This window comes from Saccopteryx leptura, chromosome 2, assembly GCF_036850995.1.
Source record: "Saccopteryx leptura isolate mSacLep1 chromosome 2, mSacLep1_pri_phased_curated, whole genome shotgun sequence".
In the NCBI taxonomy this organism is placed as follows: domain Eukaryota; kingdom Metazoa; phylum Chordata; class Mammalia; order Chiroptera; family Emballonuridae; genus Saccopteryx; species Saccopteryx leptura.
The window spans coordinates 150137677-150153901 of NC_089504.1; the positions used below are offsets into that span (position 1 = coordinate 150137677).

At 37.7% G+C, this 16225-nt stretch overlaps 1 protein-coding gene across 4 annotated transcripts in view; it reads left to right on the forward strand.

Annotated features, from left to right (window-relative positions):
* Positions 1-16225, forward strand: part of IRAK3 (interleukin 1 receptor associated kinase 3) — a 76100-nt gene that overhangs the window by 21568 nt on the left and 38307 nt on the right. For 3 of the 4 annotated variants that reach the window (XM_066369062.1, XM_066369058.1, XM_066369061.1), the window contains exons 2-3: positions 9753-9935; positions 15840-15904. In XM_066369062.1, the coding sequence (XP_066225159.1) occupies positions 9896-9935; positions 15840-15904 (105 nt within the window). In that variant the 5' untranslated portion in view covers positions 9753-9895. The remainder of the gene's footprint in view (positions 1-9752; positions 9936-15839; positions 15905-16225) is intronic. The other variant, XM_066369059.1, reaches the window with a different exon arrangement.

Consider the following 16225-nt stretch of genomic DNA (forward strand, 5'->3'; position numbering starts at 1 on the left):
GTCTGTCCCTATCTGTCCCTCTCTCTGACTCTCTGTCTCTGTCAAAAAAAAAAAAAACACAAAAAAACAGGTAAAACTGTCTTGAGCTGATAATGATTCTTTTTTTAAGGTGAAAAGAAGGAAGATAGTGAGGCAGACTCCTGTATGCAACCCCATCTGGGGCCTGATGCTTGAGTACTGAGCTATTTTTAGTGCCTAAGGTAGATGTGCTTCAGTGGAGCTATCCTCAGCACCCGGGACCACACTCAAACCAATTGAGCCACTGGCTGTAAGAGGGGAAGAGGGAGAGAAGGGGGAAAGGGATGGGGACAGAAGCAGATAGTTGCCTCTCCTGTGTGCCCTGACCAGAAATTGAACCTGGGATGTCAATACGCTGGGCCGATGCTCTATCCCAGGGTCCCCAAACTACAGCCCCCAAACTGAGGCCATTTATCCGGCCCCCGCCACACTTCTGGAAGCAGCACCTCTTTCATTGGTGGTCAGTGAGAGGAGCATAGTTCCCATTGAAATACTGGTCAGTTTGTTGATTTAAATTTACTTGTTCTTTATTTTAAATATTGTATTTGTTCCCGTTTTGTTTTTGTACTTTAAAATAAGATATGTGCAGTGTGCATAGGGATTTGTTCATAATTTTTTTTATAGTCCGGCCCTCCAATGATCTAAGGGACAGTGAACTGGCCCCCTGTGTAAAAAGTTTGGGGACCCCTGCTCTATCCACTGAGCAACCAGCCAGGGCCTCATAATGATTCTTGATGATGGTCAATATCAGACTGTATTTACAAAGGCAGCTCCAACAAAGGTAAATCATATGGCAGCCTATATGATATGATCAGGGTATACACAATAAGGTGGAAGACCAGTCATTCACAAGCTAGAATCACCCATACCATCTTTTAAAGATACAAATGCCCAGGCTCCACTCCTGGAACTGTTGATACAATAAGTCTGCATAGAGGGTCTTTCTGTTTTTTGCCAAGCCCTATAGGTAAGTGTGATGCACACCCTGATTTGGGAGCCATTGCTTAAGCCAAATTCTCTTTTGATAGCATGCTAATGTAACATTTATTTTTACCATGCTCTTTCACTATTCCAGTTTTTTTAATTGATTTTAATTTATTGTGTTTACATAGATTTTAGTGTTGCCCCAAATGCATCCCCCCTCCCTCGTATTCCCCTCAACATCTCCCTTTACCCCTTCCCCATAATGCCCTCCCTCCTTCCCTTCAGGTTTATCCCCTTCTATCAGCCCCTTTCCCTCTGTTCTCTTTTCCTCTGGTCCCTTTGATCTCTCCTCTGTCTCAATTCCATTCCTCAGTTCACATTGTTCATTGGATTCCTCAAATGAGTGAGGCCATTTGATATTTTTCTTTCTCTGCCTGACTTACTTCACTTAACATAATAGTTTCCATGTCCATCCATGTTGTCGCAAAAGGTAAGATTTCCTTCTTTTTCATGGCCCCATAGTATTCCATTGTTTATATGTACCACTGCTTTTTAATCCACTCGTCCACTGATGGACACTTGGGCTGTTTCCAGATCTTTGCTATTGTGAACAATGCTGCCACAAACATGGGGGTGCATTTCTCCTTTTGAAACAGTGCTAAACACATTCTCCATGTTAATCTTCAAATCAGTTTTATCAAGTATTGTTATTTAAAAGAGTGTAGTCACAAGGTAATAAATTCTACGGTTGATATTGATGATTTAATGGTTTTATAATGAAGGTAGATCTCTAATTGGAAAATGTTATTTATCTTATATTACCTTATAGACCTGATGACATATATACAGAGTCTCTGGTGACAACTCATTCCATTACAATAGAGTGGTATTTTAATTAAATTGTTTGGAGCAATTCAATGATATACTGAGAAGGAAACCCTTTTTTACAAATATAAGGTCTACCGGAAAGTTCTGTTCGTTTCTATCACAACAAGTTTCGACACGTAAGCACATTTATTTGGCGCATGTGTGCCTCTCTATTTTTATCACTTAATGTATACATACTGACGTAGCAAATTAACTAAAACAAAGTTGATTCATGTTAGTCTTATGTGTGAAGCGATAGTGTACCCATGGCTACTGATAAAGTTCATTTACGCCACTGTATTTTTACGAATTTCAACAAGGAAGAAATGCTACAGAAGCATGTAGAAATTTATTGAAAGTGTTTGGTGAAGGTACAGTTTCTGATAGGACATGCAGAAGATGGTTCGAAAAATTCAAAACAGGTGATTTCGACCTTTCTGATAAGCCACATTCTGGGCGACCATCTTTGATTGATGACGATGTTGTTAAGACCATGTTGGAGCAAGATCCTTTTCTGACAACATTGGAGATCGCAGAAAGGCTTAATTCAGCTCAGCAAACCATTTCGGGCCATATTCGGAAGATAGGATTGGTGTGGAAATATTCAAGATGGGTGCCACATGAATTAAGTCAGAAGAATTTGTATTTTGTTTTATTCCAAAAACGGACAGAACTTTCCGGTAGACCTTTACTATGTAATGGGTTATATTTAATTTTCTTCCTCTCAAAAAGGAAAGAAAACTGTCATAGAAATTATTAATCACTTCAAAACAAATGAAATGTAAAAGAAAATTGAATGTGTATTTGAATATTCAACAAATATTTTCAATAATAATAATAATAATAACAGCTGCCATCTATTTAGTGTTCACTGTTTGCCATATTCTGTGTCTTAAGCACATTACATGGATTACCTTATTTATTTATCACAAAAATTCTATAAGGTCGGGACTCTTTCTATCTCCATTTCATACACAGGGAACCTGGTTGTCAGAGAATTTAAGTAATTAATCTCAAGCCATAGTCTAGTAAATCACAGATTAGGATTCTAACCTGATGGTCAGACTCCGGAGCCTATGCTCTTTTTTAAAAAAATGTTTAAATAGACTATTGTTTAGAATGGTTTTAAATTTACAGAAAAATTTAGGAGATAGTACAAAGGTTCCAATATATTCTATATCAGGGATTGGGAACCTATGGCTTGCGAGCCAGGTGTAGCTCTTTTGATGGCTGCATCTGGCTCTCAGACAAATCTTTAATAAAAAAAAAATAATAATGTTAAAAATATAAAACATTCTCATGTATTACAACCCATTCATTTCCTACCTCTCATGTTCATGGTTGTGGGTGGCTGGAGCCAATCACAGCTGTCCTCTGGGACAACAAATTTTTATTGGATAATGCGTAAAGTACATGGGTCGTTGTATGGCTCTCACGGAATTACGTTTTAAAATATGTGACGTTCATGGCTCTCTCAGCCAAAAAAAAGTGCCCAACCTCTGTTTTATATTCTTCCTACATACTCTGCACCTACACCAAGTTTCCCTTGTTATTAACGTCTTACATTAGTATGATGTATTTGTTACAATATTGATACATTCTTACTAAAGTCTACACTTCACTCAGATTTCCTTCATTTTTACCAGACATCCCTTCTGTCTTTCAGGATCCTATCCAGGACACTAGACTACACTTAATTGTTATGTATTTTCAGCTCTTCTTGTTGTGATTGTTTTTCAGACTTTTCTAGTTTTTGATGACTGACATTTTTGAGGAGTACTGGTCAGTACTGGTCTACTGTTTCTGTAGAATGCTCCTTGACTGAAATTTGTCTGATATTTCTCTCATGATTAGATTGAGGTTATGGATTTGGGGGAGGTAGATTGCTGAGGTACAGTACCATGTTTATTACAGCACATCAGAGGTACACAGTATTCACATGACTTATCACTGTTGGTGTTAACCATGGCTGAGGCTTCTATGCTTTAAATTGTTCCCCTCACCTTTCCGTATTATATTCTCTGGAAGGAAGTCACTATGTGTAGTCCACACGTAAGGAATAGAGAGTTATGCTTCCCCTCCCTGGGTGAAGTAGAGCCTATATTCATTTGACCACCCTATTATTTCTTCTATCTTACATGTTCTGTCTAGATCTCTCATTTCTGCTCTAAGTTACTGCCCATTTTTTTTTGTTCCCATTTACAATAAAATTCCTAAAAAGGGCTATCTATACCAGGAGTAGTCAACCTTTTTATACCTACTGCCCACTTTCGTATCTCTGTTAGTAGTAAAATTTTCTAACTGTCCTCCAGTTCCACAGTAATGGTGATTTATAAAGTAGGGAAGTAACTTTACTTTATAAAATTTATAAAGCAGAGTTACAGCAAGTTAAAGCATATAATAATAATTACTTACCAAGTACTTTATGTCGGATTTTCGCTAAGTTTGGCAGAATAAATCTTGATAAAACAACTTACTATAGTTAAAATCTATCTTTTTATTTATACTTTGGTTGCTCTGCTACCGCCCACCACGAAAGCTGGAATGCCCACTAGTGGGCGGTAGGGACCAGGTTGACTACCACTGATCTATGTCTAGCTCCTCCATTCTCCCTTGAATCTGCTCCAATCAGACTTTCAGCCCCACTGTTCCACTGAAATTATTCTCCTCCAAAGTCACCATATCTAAACCCAACGGTCAGTTCTTCATCTTCTTTGACACAATGACTCCTTCCTCCTTGAAGCACGTTCTTTACTTCTAGAACATTACATTCTATTTATTGTCTTCTCTTTTTCCAAGCTCCTCTTTACTTCTCTGACCACGGAACTCTTCTTTCTGCTTATCTACCATACCCACTATATTATCAGTTTCTTTTTTGTGTGCTAATAACTCCCAAATTTCTAGCCTGGGTCTCTTTCTTGAACATCAGTACCATCCATCTACTTGCCTATTTGACAGACAACTCCAACATAACAGTCCAGAAATGCTCCCCTTTTTATACCTACTGCCCACTTTATTTGTGTTTTACCATATGTTAAAACCCCTAGGAAATTAAGACTTCAGTCTCACAAAGTTTGTTGAGATAGCACAGTGGGAAAAAGAAAACATGCCTCTACACTTTTCTCCATCCTGGTTAATGGCAACTCCATCCTTCATTTGTTCAAGCCAAAATATTAGTCATCTCTGACTTCTTGCTTTCTCTCACAAACCACATCCTATCTCTCAGTAAATACTGTTGACGATGCCTTCAGGATCAATCTAGTAATCTGACCACTGTTACCACAGTCACCCTGGTCTAAACCACCATCAGATCCCACTTGGATAATTTCAGTCACTCCTGACTGGGCTCCCTGCTGCTACCCTTGCCCTCCTCTGGCCTCTTTTCAACACAGGAGCCAGAAGCCATTGAGTAAAGTGCATGTGTAAAGTATATTTTGTCATTATCCTGTTCAGAACCTGTCAGTAACTTCCCATCTCACAGCAAACACCAAAGTCCTACAGTGGTTTTCTCACTTCCTTCTATTTTGCTCGACTCTAGCTATATTGGTCTCCTTGGACATGCAAGGAACATTTTTCCTGTAGGCAATCTTGAGGCTCACTTCCCCACTTCCTTTATGTTATTGATTAACCATTACCTACCTTGACCACTCTTTTAGAATTGACATTCCCACGCTTCCTTATGCCCTTTCCTGCTTTATTTTTCCACATGCCTTATCCTTCTCCACATACTTTATCTGTTTGTGTTTATTTGTTTATTGTTCATTTAGAAATAAGCTTCATGAGGGCACAGGATTTTTGTTTGTTTTGTTTCCTCCAGCATCTAAAATTGTGCCTGGTACAGAGTAGGTATTTGGTACATATCTGTTGGTTGAATGAATTAATGAACAAACAGATGTCTATTAAACATCCAAAACCTTCTGGGGCAGAATCTTAGACAAAGCTTGGTAGAACATCATGGTCTCTACTTGTCAGGATTTTCCGGTTTAATGTAGGCAACAGATGCTATAAAGACGTTAACAAGGGAAGATAGTATGGGGAAATAGTACTGATCATTACCTGGGTAGGGATTCTGAGTTCCAGACTGAAATGTTGGTGTTGAGGGTGAACTGTTCTTAAGTTCTTTCCCTAGGTAATGTGAGGTCCTTAACTGGGACTAGGATTGAGAAAGCAGGACAGATGGGGGGGGGGGATAACTGACAAATCATGCACAGCCCTTCCCAGTTATTTAGTTATGAATCTTACTCAGGTATTGGGGTAACAAGGACACATAAGTTTAAGTATGGATAAGTATTATGTCTTGTAAAATTTTTTAGCTAATTGGGTATTGGTGCTATGATCTGGGAAGAGGAGTCAAGCTAACTTACACATTTGAAATACGTTGCACTATTTTGGAATTAAAAATATCTTCAATCTTAAATGTTCTTTTATAAAATATGCCTCATTTTTCTATATGTTTTGTAGGAAAAAAGAAGGGAGGCATGTTTTCTTTTTCCCATTGTGCTATCTCAAAACAAACTTTGTGAGACTGAAGTCTTAATTTCCTAGGGGTTTTAACATGTGGTAAAACACAAATAAAAAGATTCCAAATAGGGGTATGTTGCGATATTCTAAAAAACCCCTTCGGACAGATATTTGCATATGAAGAGTGATTTCTGCAGCTGAATTCCCCAGTGGTTAGCACTACCTAGACAGTCCTGCCTCTCAAAACCAAGCCTCCGAGCACTTCGAGCACCCAATGATTATTAAGCAAGTGTCTCAGAGAGAAACTCGTCTTTGAGCCTCTCAGGTCCATTTTTTGGCTTATATAAATATTATGCCAAGATGCCTCTCAAAACAAAGGATTTGTTTTCCCAAAAGTGGTTTTAAATAATGCTTCACTATAGTATATTTTTTAAAACTTACCTTTTTATTGAGAATGCTTATAACTTGGACAACACAATCATAGAGAAATTTCTCTTTATTTTTTTATTACTGTGAATAATATGTCCTGGAAGGGTATGAGTATGGAAGGATAATAGAAAAGTGGGACTATGGAGGAATATAATTAAGGTCAAGAGTTTGCATTGTTTTGCATCAAATTGAAGATATTGTTTTATAGAATTTGATCTAAATGAAGTATAAGTTTTATGGGTAATACTAATACTCTTTAGTGGTGCTCCTATTCAGAATGCAGTATCATTGGAGAAAAGCTACTAAGGTTGCACTGCGAATCACTAGTAAGAGAAAGAAAACATTTTATTTCTAGTCCCAGAAGCAACCCATGCGTGCATTATTCATTTAAACTGAGCCAGGGTCAGTTTCACACCATGAGCTATTGTTTTTGGAAAAATGCCTTTGCCTAATCAAACATTTTTCAACTTAGTGCAAACTCATAGCCCTTTGCCCCTGGTTACTGTTAGAGAACTAAAAAACTCCCAGTCTTTTGGCATCTGTTCATTCACCCACCAGCTAAATTTCAGAAATGGGCTTAAGGAAGAGCATTCATTTTACATTAGCAATTTCTCAAGCCAAGATTAGAGAGCACAGACTCGTGGCTTGTTGCACTTTGAAAAGGAAAATTCAGAAATTAAAAAAGGGGAAGGAAAAATGGAGAATGAAATTATGTGGGAAATATGACATCTCCTGGGACTTGACAAGTTAACTCCAGGTTAACACAGTAGCTTTTTATACCATTCCTTTCCTCCTGTGAGAAAATATTTATACCTTTTTACGTGTGTTTCTTTTATATGAGATTCCTGCTAATATTGTCATGAGATGATCTTCCAAAATGGAAAGCTTCCATCTCTGCATCAGAGATCTTAGCTTGGCCCATTTACTTTCAGGATGAAGTTGAACTGGTGCTAGCACTCAGGGACCCTCTCTGTCATTCAGCACAAATGTAATGAACATCTAGTCTGTGCTGAGCACATACTTACAGAGGTAACTTGGGGAATTCATGAAACTTGCTTATTAGCTTTTCTGAAATACAAACCCTCTGCTCTAAGCATCACTCATCTCCTCTTGTCCCCTCATGGCCTTTTCTCCATTTCTGGAGAAATTCCCCATTTGACAGGCCCTTCCCTTGTCCCTCAGCCTATTTAAATTTTACCGCAGTCCACGCCTGTTGCAAAGCCAGCTGAGGTCCCTCACACTGGTGCTCCTTGCCTGACTGTGGGAGCCCACAGGGCGTCTTCTTTCCTTCCTCACCCCTATTATGTAAATTGTGTGCATGTCTTATTCCAAGATTCAAAGTGTAGAGGGAACTGTTTTATCTAAAAACAAAAAGAAAAAGAATCCTGCTATGTATTATATAAATTTTATTAAGTTATATGGTACATTTCATTATGCTTTCTATATTAACCAATAGAAAAAGTAGAAACCTAAATTTTCCCTTTACTGAAATTTGATATTTAGCATTACCTCATTGGAATGTTAATTTTGAGATTAGGAAGTATTTTAAAAACTGGAGGGGCTTTTAGCAGGCTAGGGAAGGGCAAATTAATATACTGTATGTTTTGGGAGGGATTACTTCAAAAGACATTTACAATTAAGAGGTTTGAGCTTGCTCAGTGACGCTGTGACTTGTCTGGACCTGCACCATCGGTGGATGGCAGAGCCACCACTAAACCAGCCTGTTCCTGCACATTCCCAGGAAGACAGCAGTGTTCTGTCTTGACTGGCAACTTTTCTCCTTAGAACACTGTATAGACTCAGAATTCATTCTTTTGTCTTTTTTTTTTTCCAAACTGAAACTCCACTGATATTTTTTTCTCCCCAGGATACTGTGCCTTGTCCTATAATTCCAAAAGAATTGGCCTCTCTTTAGAAATACTACAGTTTTAATCTTGGCTCGGGCTGCAGAAGCCACTGCTCTAGAAAGCCTTCCATGCTGACTTCATCTTTTGTTAGGGACCCTTTTTCTTGCTGCACTCACAGTTGGTGCCTGCAATTACTATAGCGCTGGTACATAATGTCTGAACGACATTGATTTGCAGTGTTTCCTCCAAGAAATTTTATAAATAGTTCATGTTTATGAAAAATGTGCCTGAACCAAATAGGTAGATTATATCATCAAAAAGAAATACATTAGAGTTACCACATTTTTATTCTGAAGGCCTCTTCTACTTTTTTTTTTGAATGTTAAGCTTTCTAAAATATTTATTAGTGTTTGGATAGTCCTTGCCTTTTCATCAGACATCATCTCTTCAAAGAGATGAAGAATAGGCCCTGGCCAGTTTGCTCAGTGGATAGAGTGTCAACTCAGTGTTCAGATGTTCTGAGTCTGATCTCTGTCAGGGCACTCAGGAGAAGCAAATATCTGCTTTTCTCCGCCTTCTACCTCTGTCCCTCTCACTGCCAGTGGCTTGATTGGTTTGAGCATCAGCCTGGGGTACTGAGGATAGCTCATTTGGTTCGAGCATCAGCCCCAGGCACTGAGGATAGAATTGGTCCTAGCGCATCAGCCCCAGGTGCTAAAAGTAGCTCAGTTGATTTGAGCATTGGCCCAAGATGGGGGTTGCCAGGTGAATCCCTGTCAGGTTGCATGCAGGAGTCTGTCTCTCTATCTCCCCTCATCTCACTTTAAAAATAATAACAAAAACAAAAAGATGAAAATAAATGTATTCTTGCCAGAACTTAAAATATAAAGTAAGGGCCAATGCATTCAAACTTAATGATGAAGTTATATATGCCCCTACAGCTTAAGCATGCTTTTCAAATGGAATGTCTCAACCTTTTCTTCCCCTGTTTGATGTGTACTCACAAAAACTACCACTCTCTTTTACTCTTCTATTATAAAATGAGACTGAACTAACAGAAAAGCTAGGTGAGGAAGCTTGGGGAGGAACTAAAATTAGTTCAAACTAAAAAACTATAAACAAAATTAAATAAAACACATAGAGACACAAAAACAAGTATTCCAATAAACCGAACTATTTTGGTTCTTCCTATTGCAATTTCCACAGCGGAGCGACTTTCAAACAGCTGGTTGGATGTTCGTCACATAGAAAAATATGTAGACCAAGGTAAAAGTGGAACTAGAGAGTTACTTTGGTCCTGGGCACAGAAGAACAAGACCATCGGTGACCTTTTACAGATTCTCCAGGAAATGGGACATCATCGAGCTATCCACTTAATCTCAAACCATGGTAAACACTGATTTTTATGATATGGCTCTTGGTCCATTTTATGACAACTGTTATTGGTAGATGTAAATATTGCATTTTATTCAAGACAGGACTTATGTCCTGTCTTGCTATATGTCAATGCTATATGTCATGCTATATGTCAATGATTTCTTACCAGTGACATTTATCTGAAGCGGGCTTTACAGCTTCAGTTTTTGTTTTTTTGTTTTGTTTTGTTTTGTTGCTGACACTCCTTCTTTACTACTTAATCTATACAACACATTCCTTTCTACCACTTTATAGTTTGGGGTTTAAAATTTTTTACCTACAAGCTAGATGTTTTTAGTCTTTATTTACAAACTAGAAATGTTTTAGTCTTAGCAATGTGCATCAACTCTATCCAAAACTCTGAAACTCTATATATATTGCATCACAAATATAATCAGAATCACAATATGAGTAAAATACAGATAATGCTATTATTTGTTATATCATATGATTAGAAGTTAAAAATATAACTAGATTTCTCCCTTGTATTATAGTGCATATGATATGCCTCCAGAGAAACTCTGGGGTTTCTCTTCCCTCTGCACTGCTCTTAGTGCCATGGCCCCTAGCCCTGCCTTCCCTGTTTGCTCTCCATTCCAGAGTGGCCTAATTCCTCCCTCTGTGTTATCTGTTTTTCATGCTGTGTCAAGCCTTACCTTTATAGTAACCTGGTAAGTAAAGCTCCTGAAGTTTTCTCCATTCATTCTTTGTCAATAAAATAATCTCCCGCCTGACCTGTGGTGGCGCAGTGGATAAAGCGTCGACCTGGAAATGCTGAGGTCGCCGGTTCGAAACCCTGGGCTTGCCTGGTCAAGGCACATATGGAAGTTGATGCTTCCAGATCCTCCCCTCTCCTCTCTCTCTCTCTCTCTTTCTCTCTTTCTCCTTCTCCTCTCTAAAATGAATAAATAAAAAAAATTAAAAAAAAAATAATCTCCCAATGTCACCTGTTCTGTTTATTCCACTTTAGATTTATTCGCTTCGACAAGAATGATCTTCAGTGATCTTGGGTCTTAATGGATTCAGGGCTTTTAGGTTGGAAACTCTTTGACTCAGCATCCTTATCATCTGCCTCTTTCATTCAGGAATACCTTTTGTTTCTGAATATTTGCACACATGCTCTTTGATAATACACTTAGTGTACTTGAGCCTCTATCTTATCACCTAAAGAAACTTTGCACATACGAAGAAGAAATCCTGTGATATTTGTACCAGAAAACTAGCTTCAGATCAACTTCTATTTTGTATGGTTTTTATGTTAACAGGATAATAGACTGTTTCCAGTAGGCTTTCATCATATTATCTGCACAACCTGGCTAACCCCCTTTTGTCTTTTGCACACTATTTTTTTTTTTTTTTTTTTTTTGGTATTTTTCCGAAGCTGGAAACGGGGAGAGACAGACAGACAGACTCCTGCATGCGCCTGACCGGGATCCACCCGGCACGCCCACCAGGGGCGATGCTCTGCCCACCAGGGGGCGATGCTCTGCCCCTCTGGGGCGTCGCTCTATTGTGACCAGAGCCACTCTAGCGCCTGGGACAGAGGCCAAGGAGCCATCCCCAGCGCCTGGGCCGTCTTTGCTCCAATGGAGCCTTGGCTGCGGGAGGGGAAGAGAGAGACAGAGAGGAAGGAGAGGGGGAGGGGTGGAGAAGCAGATGGGCACTTCTCCTGTGTGCCCTGGCCGGGAATCGAACCCGGGACTTCTGCATGCCAGGCCGACGCTTCACCACTGAGCCAACCGGCCAGGGCCTACACACTATTTCTGCACTTAGTTTCATAGAGCAGAATGCTTTACTGAAGCTGACTGATCAAGTAAAATGCAGTGAGTCCCTTGGAACTGCAAATCCAATGCCTTCTCATTATCAGAGCCTTTTTCAGCCACTGAAACCACCTACACCACTTTCATAGGACACATGGGTATGTTTTGTACTTGAGTGTTAATCTAGGATAAATTTCAGGGTTTTTTCACTCTATTTTGATTATGTACGAGGCAGAGAATGATGTGGTCTGTGAGTAGACAAAGATTTCACATTCTTGGTTGACTCCTAGTCTGTTGTACATGCAAAATTGATTTTATTTTTTAAATGAGAGATTAGCTGATTAGTAGGAAGACAGTTATTTATTGCCCCAGTACCAGGAGATAGGTAAATCTGATATGAATTGGAGGATAGCACCTTGCTCTGAGTCCTTTACTGAAGAAAATATAAATAGTATTATTTAATTGCAATTTATTGAGGAGATGCTTTGAATTATCTTTATAAACATAATTGTATAGCTTGTTAAAAGCAGTAATGTGATGATTCACTGGAAACAGTAAGTGTAGCCTGCCAAACAGTGTCTCCTATGATAACTACTCGCTGATTAAGGAGTGAAGCTAAAGAAATTTAGCCTTTCTTTGTTGTTAGCGTGGACAGAGTTATCAGTTATCCAAATAACTTATTACCATCCAGATATTCATTTTTGCTTACCTTTTCTTCAAATTGTTCAGTTTAGTGGGATGGTTTTCTAGAAATTTCTTACCTTTCATTTGCCAGCATCCAGAGATCACTTTATGGACATGGTTTTTTCTTATGAGTTCTACTGAGAAAGGCTTTGTATTTCTTGCTAGTCATGATTCCTGCAATGCAGGTGGATATGCTAGGTGGTTTCTGCACATCAATAAACATTCCTTCAGATCTCAGGACATAACCAACTTGTTCAAGAAATTAGAATCTTTACTTACTGTCATTTTATTTCTTTCTGTCTCTCTCTCTCTCTCTTTCTTTCAAGTGAGAGGAGGGGAGAGATTCCTGCATGTGACCCGACTGGGATCCACCCAGCAACCCCCATCTGGGGCCATGCTAAATCAGCCAATCTATCTTCAGTGCCTGAGGCTGACACTTGAACTAACCAGCTGTCCTCAGTGCTGGGGGCTGTCGCTCAAACCAACAGAGCCACTCGCTGTGGGAGGGGAAAAGGGCGAGGACGGGGAAGAGGAGGGGGAGAAAAGCAGATGGTAGCTTCTACTGTGCTCCCTGACTGGGAATCAAACCCAGGACATCCATACGTTTTGGGCCAACTCTATCCACTGAGCCAGCTAGCAAGGGCCTGTCAAATATTTCTGGCATGCATGGCTTTACAAATCACATTTGGCATTTATATTTCAGTGATCAGCAATTGTTTTTTAGTTTTGACGTGAAATCCACAGCTTTCTACTGGCTTCTTAGGAGAGCCATTTTGAGTCTTCCATTTCATATGACAATGAAGTATTGTCCTCTCTTTTTATGACTAACAACAGAACAATGACTGTTAGTGCCCTTAAAGCCCCCAAACTTCAAATTTTGTTCTACACAACAATACCTTTATAGGATGTTTGTTATTTCTTCTTCTTGCCTACTTGCCCTGCCTAGAATCTCTAGAATGTTGTTAAATAGATGTGGTAAGATCAGACATCCTTCTCTTGTTGCTCATCTAAAAGGAAAAATATTTAGTCTTTCATAATTCGCAGATACTCTTTATCAAATTAAGAAAATTCTATTCCTATGTGATTGTTATTAGGATAGGTTATTGGATTTTACAGGTATTTTTTCTTCATTCTATTAATATGGGGTATTTCACTGATTGATTTTCAGATTTTAAGCCAATATTGTATTTCTGGAATGAATCCCATTTAGTCGTGTTATATAATCTGTCTTGTATGTTTCTGGATTTGGTTTGTAGTATTTTGTTGAGAATTTTTTTGCATAAATATACATAAGGGATATTGGTCTGTAGTTTTCTTTTGATGTTTTGTCTGGAACGGTTATTAGGAAAATACTGGCCCCATAGAATGATTTGGGAATTGTTATCTCCTCTTATATTGATATTTTGGATGAATTTGTGAAGGACTGGTGCTAAATTTTCTTCATTATTGGTAGAATTCACTTGTGAATTCATCCAGACCAGGCCTTTTCTTTGTCAGAAGTTTTAAAGTATTAATGTATTTCTCCATGTATAACACACTCCCATGTATAAGACCCACCTTAATATTGGGCTCGAAATTTGAAAAAGAAATGTATTACATAAAGTTACTGAACTCAAGTTTTATTCATCATAAATTTCATACAACTCCTCATCATTGTCAGAACTCTCATCCATTAGCTTGTCCTCATCTGTGTTTGATGACGAATCACTGTCCTCAACAATGAGCGCAAAAACAAGTGGGAAAAAGCGGGCAATGCAAGTAAAATAACCTGTAACCACTGTGTAAGACACACCCAGTTTTTAGACCCCAAATTTTATGGAAAAAGGTGCATCTAATACATGAGGAAATATGGTAATTCAATCTCTTTCTTTGTTATAGGTCCATTTAGAGTGTCTATTTCTTCTGTTAGTTTAAATAATTTGTATTTTTCTAGAAATCTGTTTATATTATCTAAGTTATCTGAATTTTTACATACAGTTCTTTATTCCCTTATAGTTATTTTTGTTTTGTAAGGTTGTAGTTGTCTCCTCTTTTGTTTTTGTTTTGTTTTTGGCTTTCGTGATTTTAGTCTTTCCTGTTTCTTGGTCAGTTTAATAAAGGATTGCCAATTTTGCAGACTTCTCAAAGAATCCACTTTGGTTTCACTGATTTTTTTCTCTATTGTTTTTCTATTCTTTATTTCATTTAGTTCCACTCTAAACTTAATTCATTCTTTCCTTCTCTTTTCTCAGTATTTTTCTAGCTTCTAAAGGTATAGGTGTAGGTTATTGATTTATTTTTCTTTTTTAATGTAGCTATATATACAGCTATAAATTTCCCTTTAAGCACTGCTTTTGCTGCATTCCATAAGTTTTAATATGTTTGTTTTCATCTTTATTCATCTCAAGTTATCTTCTAATTTCCCTTGTGATATATTTATTAACTGATTTGTTATTTATGAGTTTGTTGTTTAATACCCATGTATTTGTGAATTTCCCAAATTTTCTTATGTTACTTTAATTCTGTTGTGGTCAGATAATATGTTTTGAATGATTTCAACCCCTCCAAACTTAAAATAAATGAGGCTCATTTTGTTGCATAACATATGGTCTATTCTGGAGAATATTCAGTGTTTACTTGTGAAGTATGTGTATATTCTTCTGTTTTTGGATGGAATGTTCCACAGATGTTTGTTATGTCTATAGTGTTTGGTTTATAGTGTTGTTCAAAGAGATTTGTTATCATTTATTGTGTTTTACTGCCAGTCTTCTAAGCAAATAATTTAAGAAACACTAGAACACATTCCAAGAAAAATTTGAAGGTGAAATAAAAATGTTCTAAAGTCTGAATCAAAATGTCAGAAACAACTGCAAAATATTGCAGGGTTTTAATATTTTGTAGGAAGCCACATAGACTACCTCAGTTCAGACAGAACTATAAATATAACAGACAGAAGTTATAATCTAAAATTGGGGAGCAGTGGTGGGTATTTGTAGTGGTTCACACACATGCATTCACATACACACACTCATACACACCTCTAATACCTTATGGCACAAGATGAGATAAAAAATAAACTAACCTAGGAAGATATAAACCCATAATTACAAAATTTTTTTAAAATATATGTGCAAAAAGATGACAATGTTGCTTTTTCCTTTCAATTTTCTACTTCAAACTAATATTTTTAATAAAGTCTAACAATAATTTGAGGTAGGTATTCTTAAGGTCTTAAGTGAATCAAAGTTTGTATAATATGTGATTATCTGAAAGCTATTTACACACATAAATTTGTAACCATTCAATGAGAATAAAACAGCCTTAGAATGAACATTACTATCAAGGTGTTTATTTTCACAAACTAAGAAAGAAGAAAACAAGTTTATTAGGAACATAAAGTGTTTTGTTTTGTGGGGGATTTTTTTGTATGTAGCTCCCTTTATTTCTCTTTCAGGAGCAGCCTTGAATCCTTCAGAGCAGAGTTATCAAGGAGATGGATTTCCAAATGTGTTCTCCAAGGTAGAATGTGTGTGCATAGATAATGACCCTTGAACTATGTTGCATGTGTAATTAAGCATAGGAATGCAATCATCAGACGGAAGAATGCTGGACTTGCAAATACTTATTTAAAAGCAGAAAAGCCTTAGCTCTCATTATTCTTTGTTTGGTTGGGGATTCAGAAAATTAAAGATTCAAAAATGGTTAGAGTTAAGAGCTTTCTCTTCTCAGTGATCTGTCGAAGATGAGACTTAGAACTATTAAGGGTGCTGTGAGTTATGCATTTGTTTTAACTCAGCTTTTAATTTTTCTGTTCTAATTGGTGTTTTGCATATTGCTGTT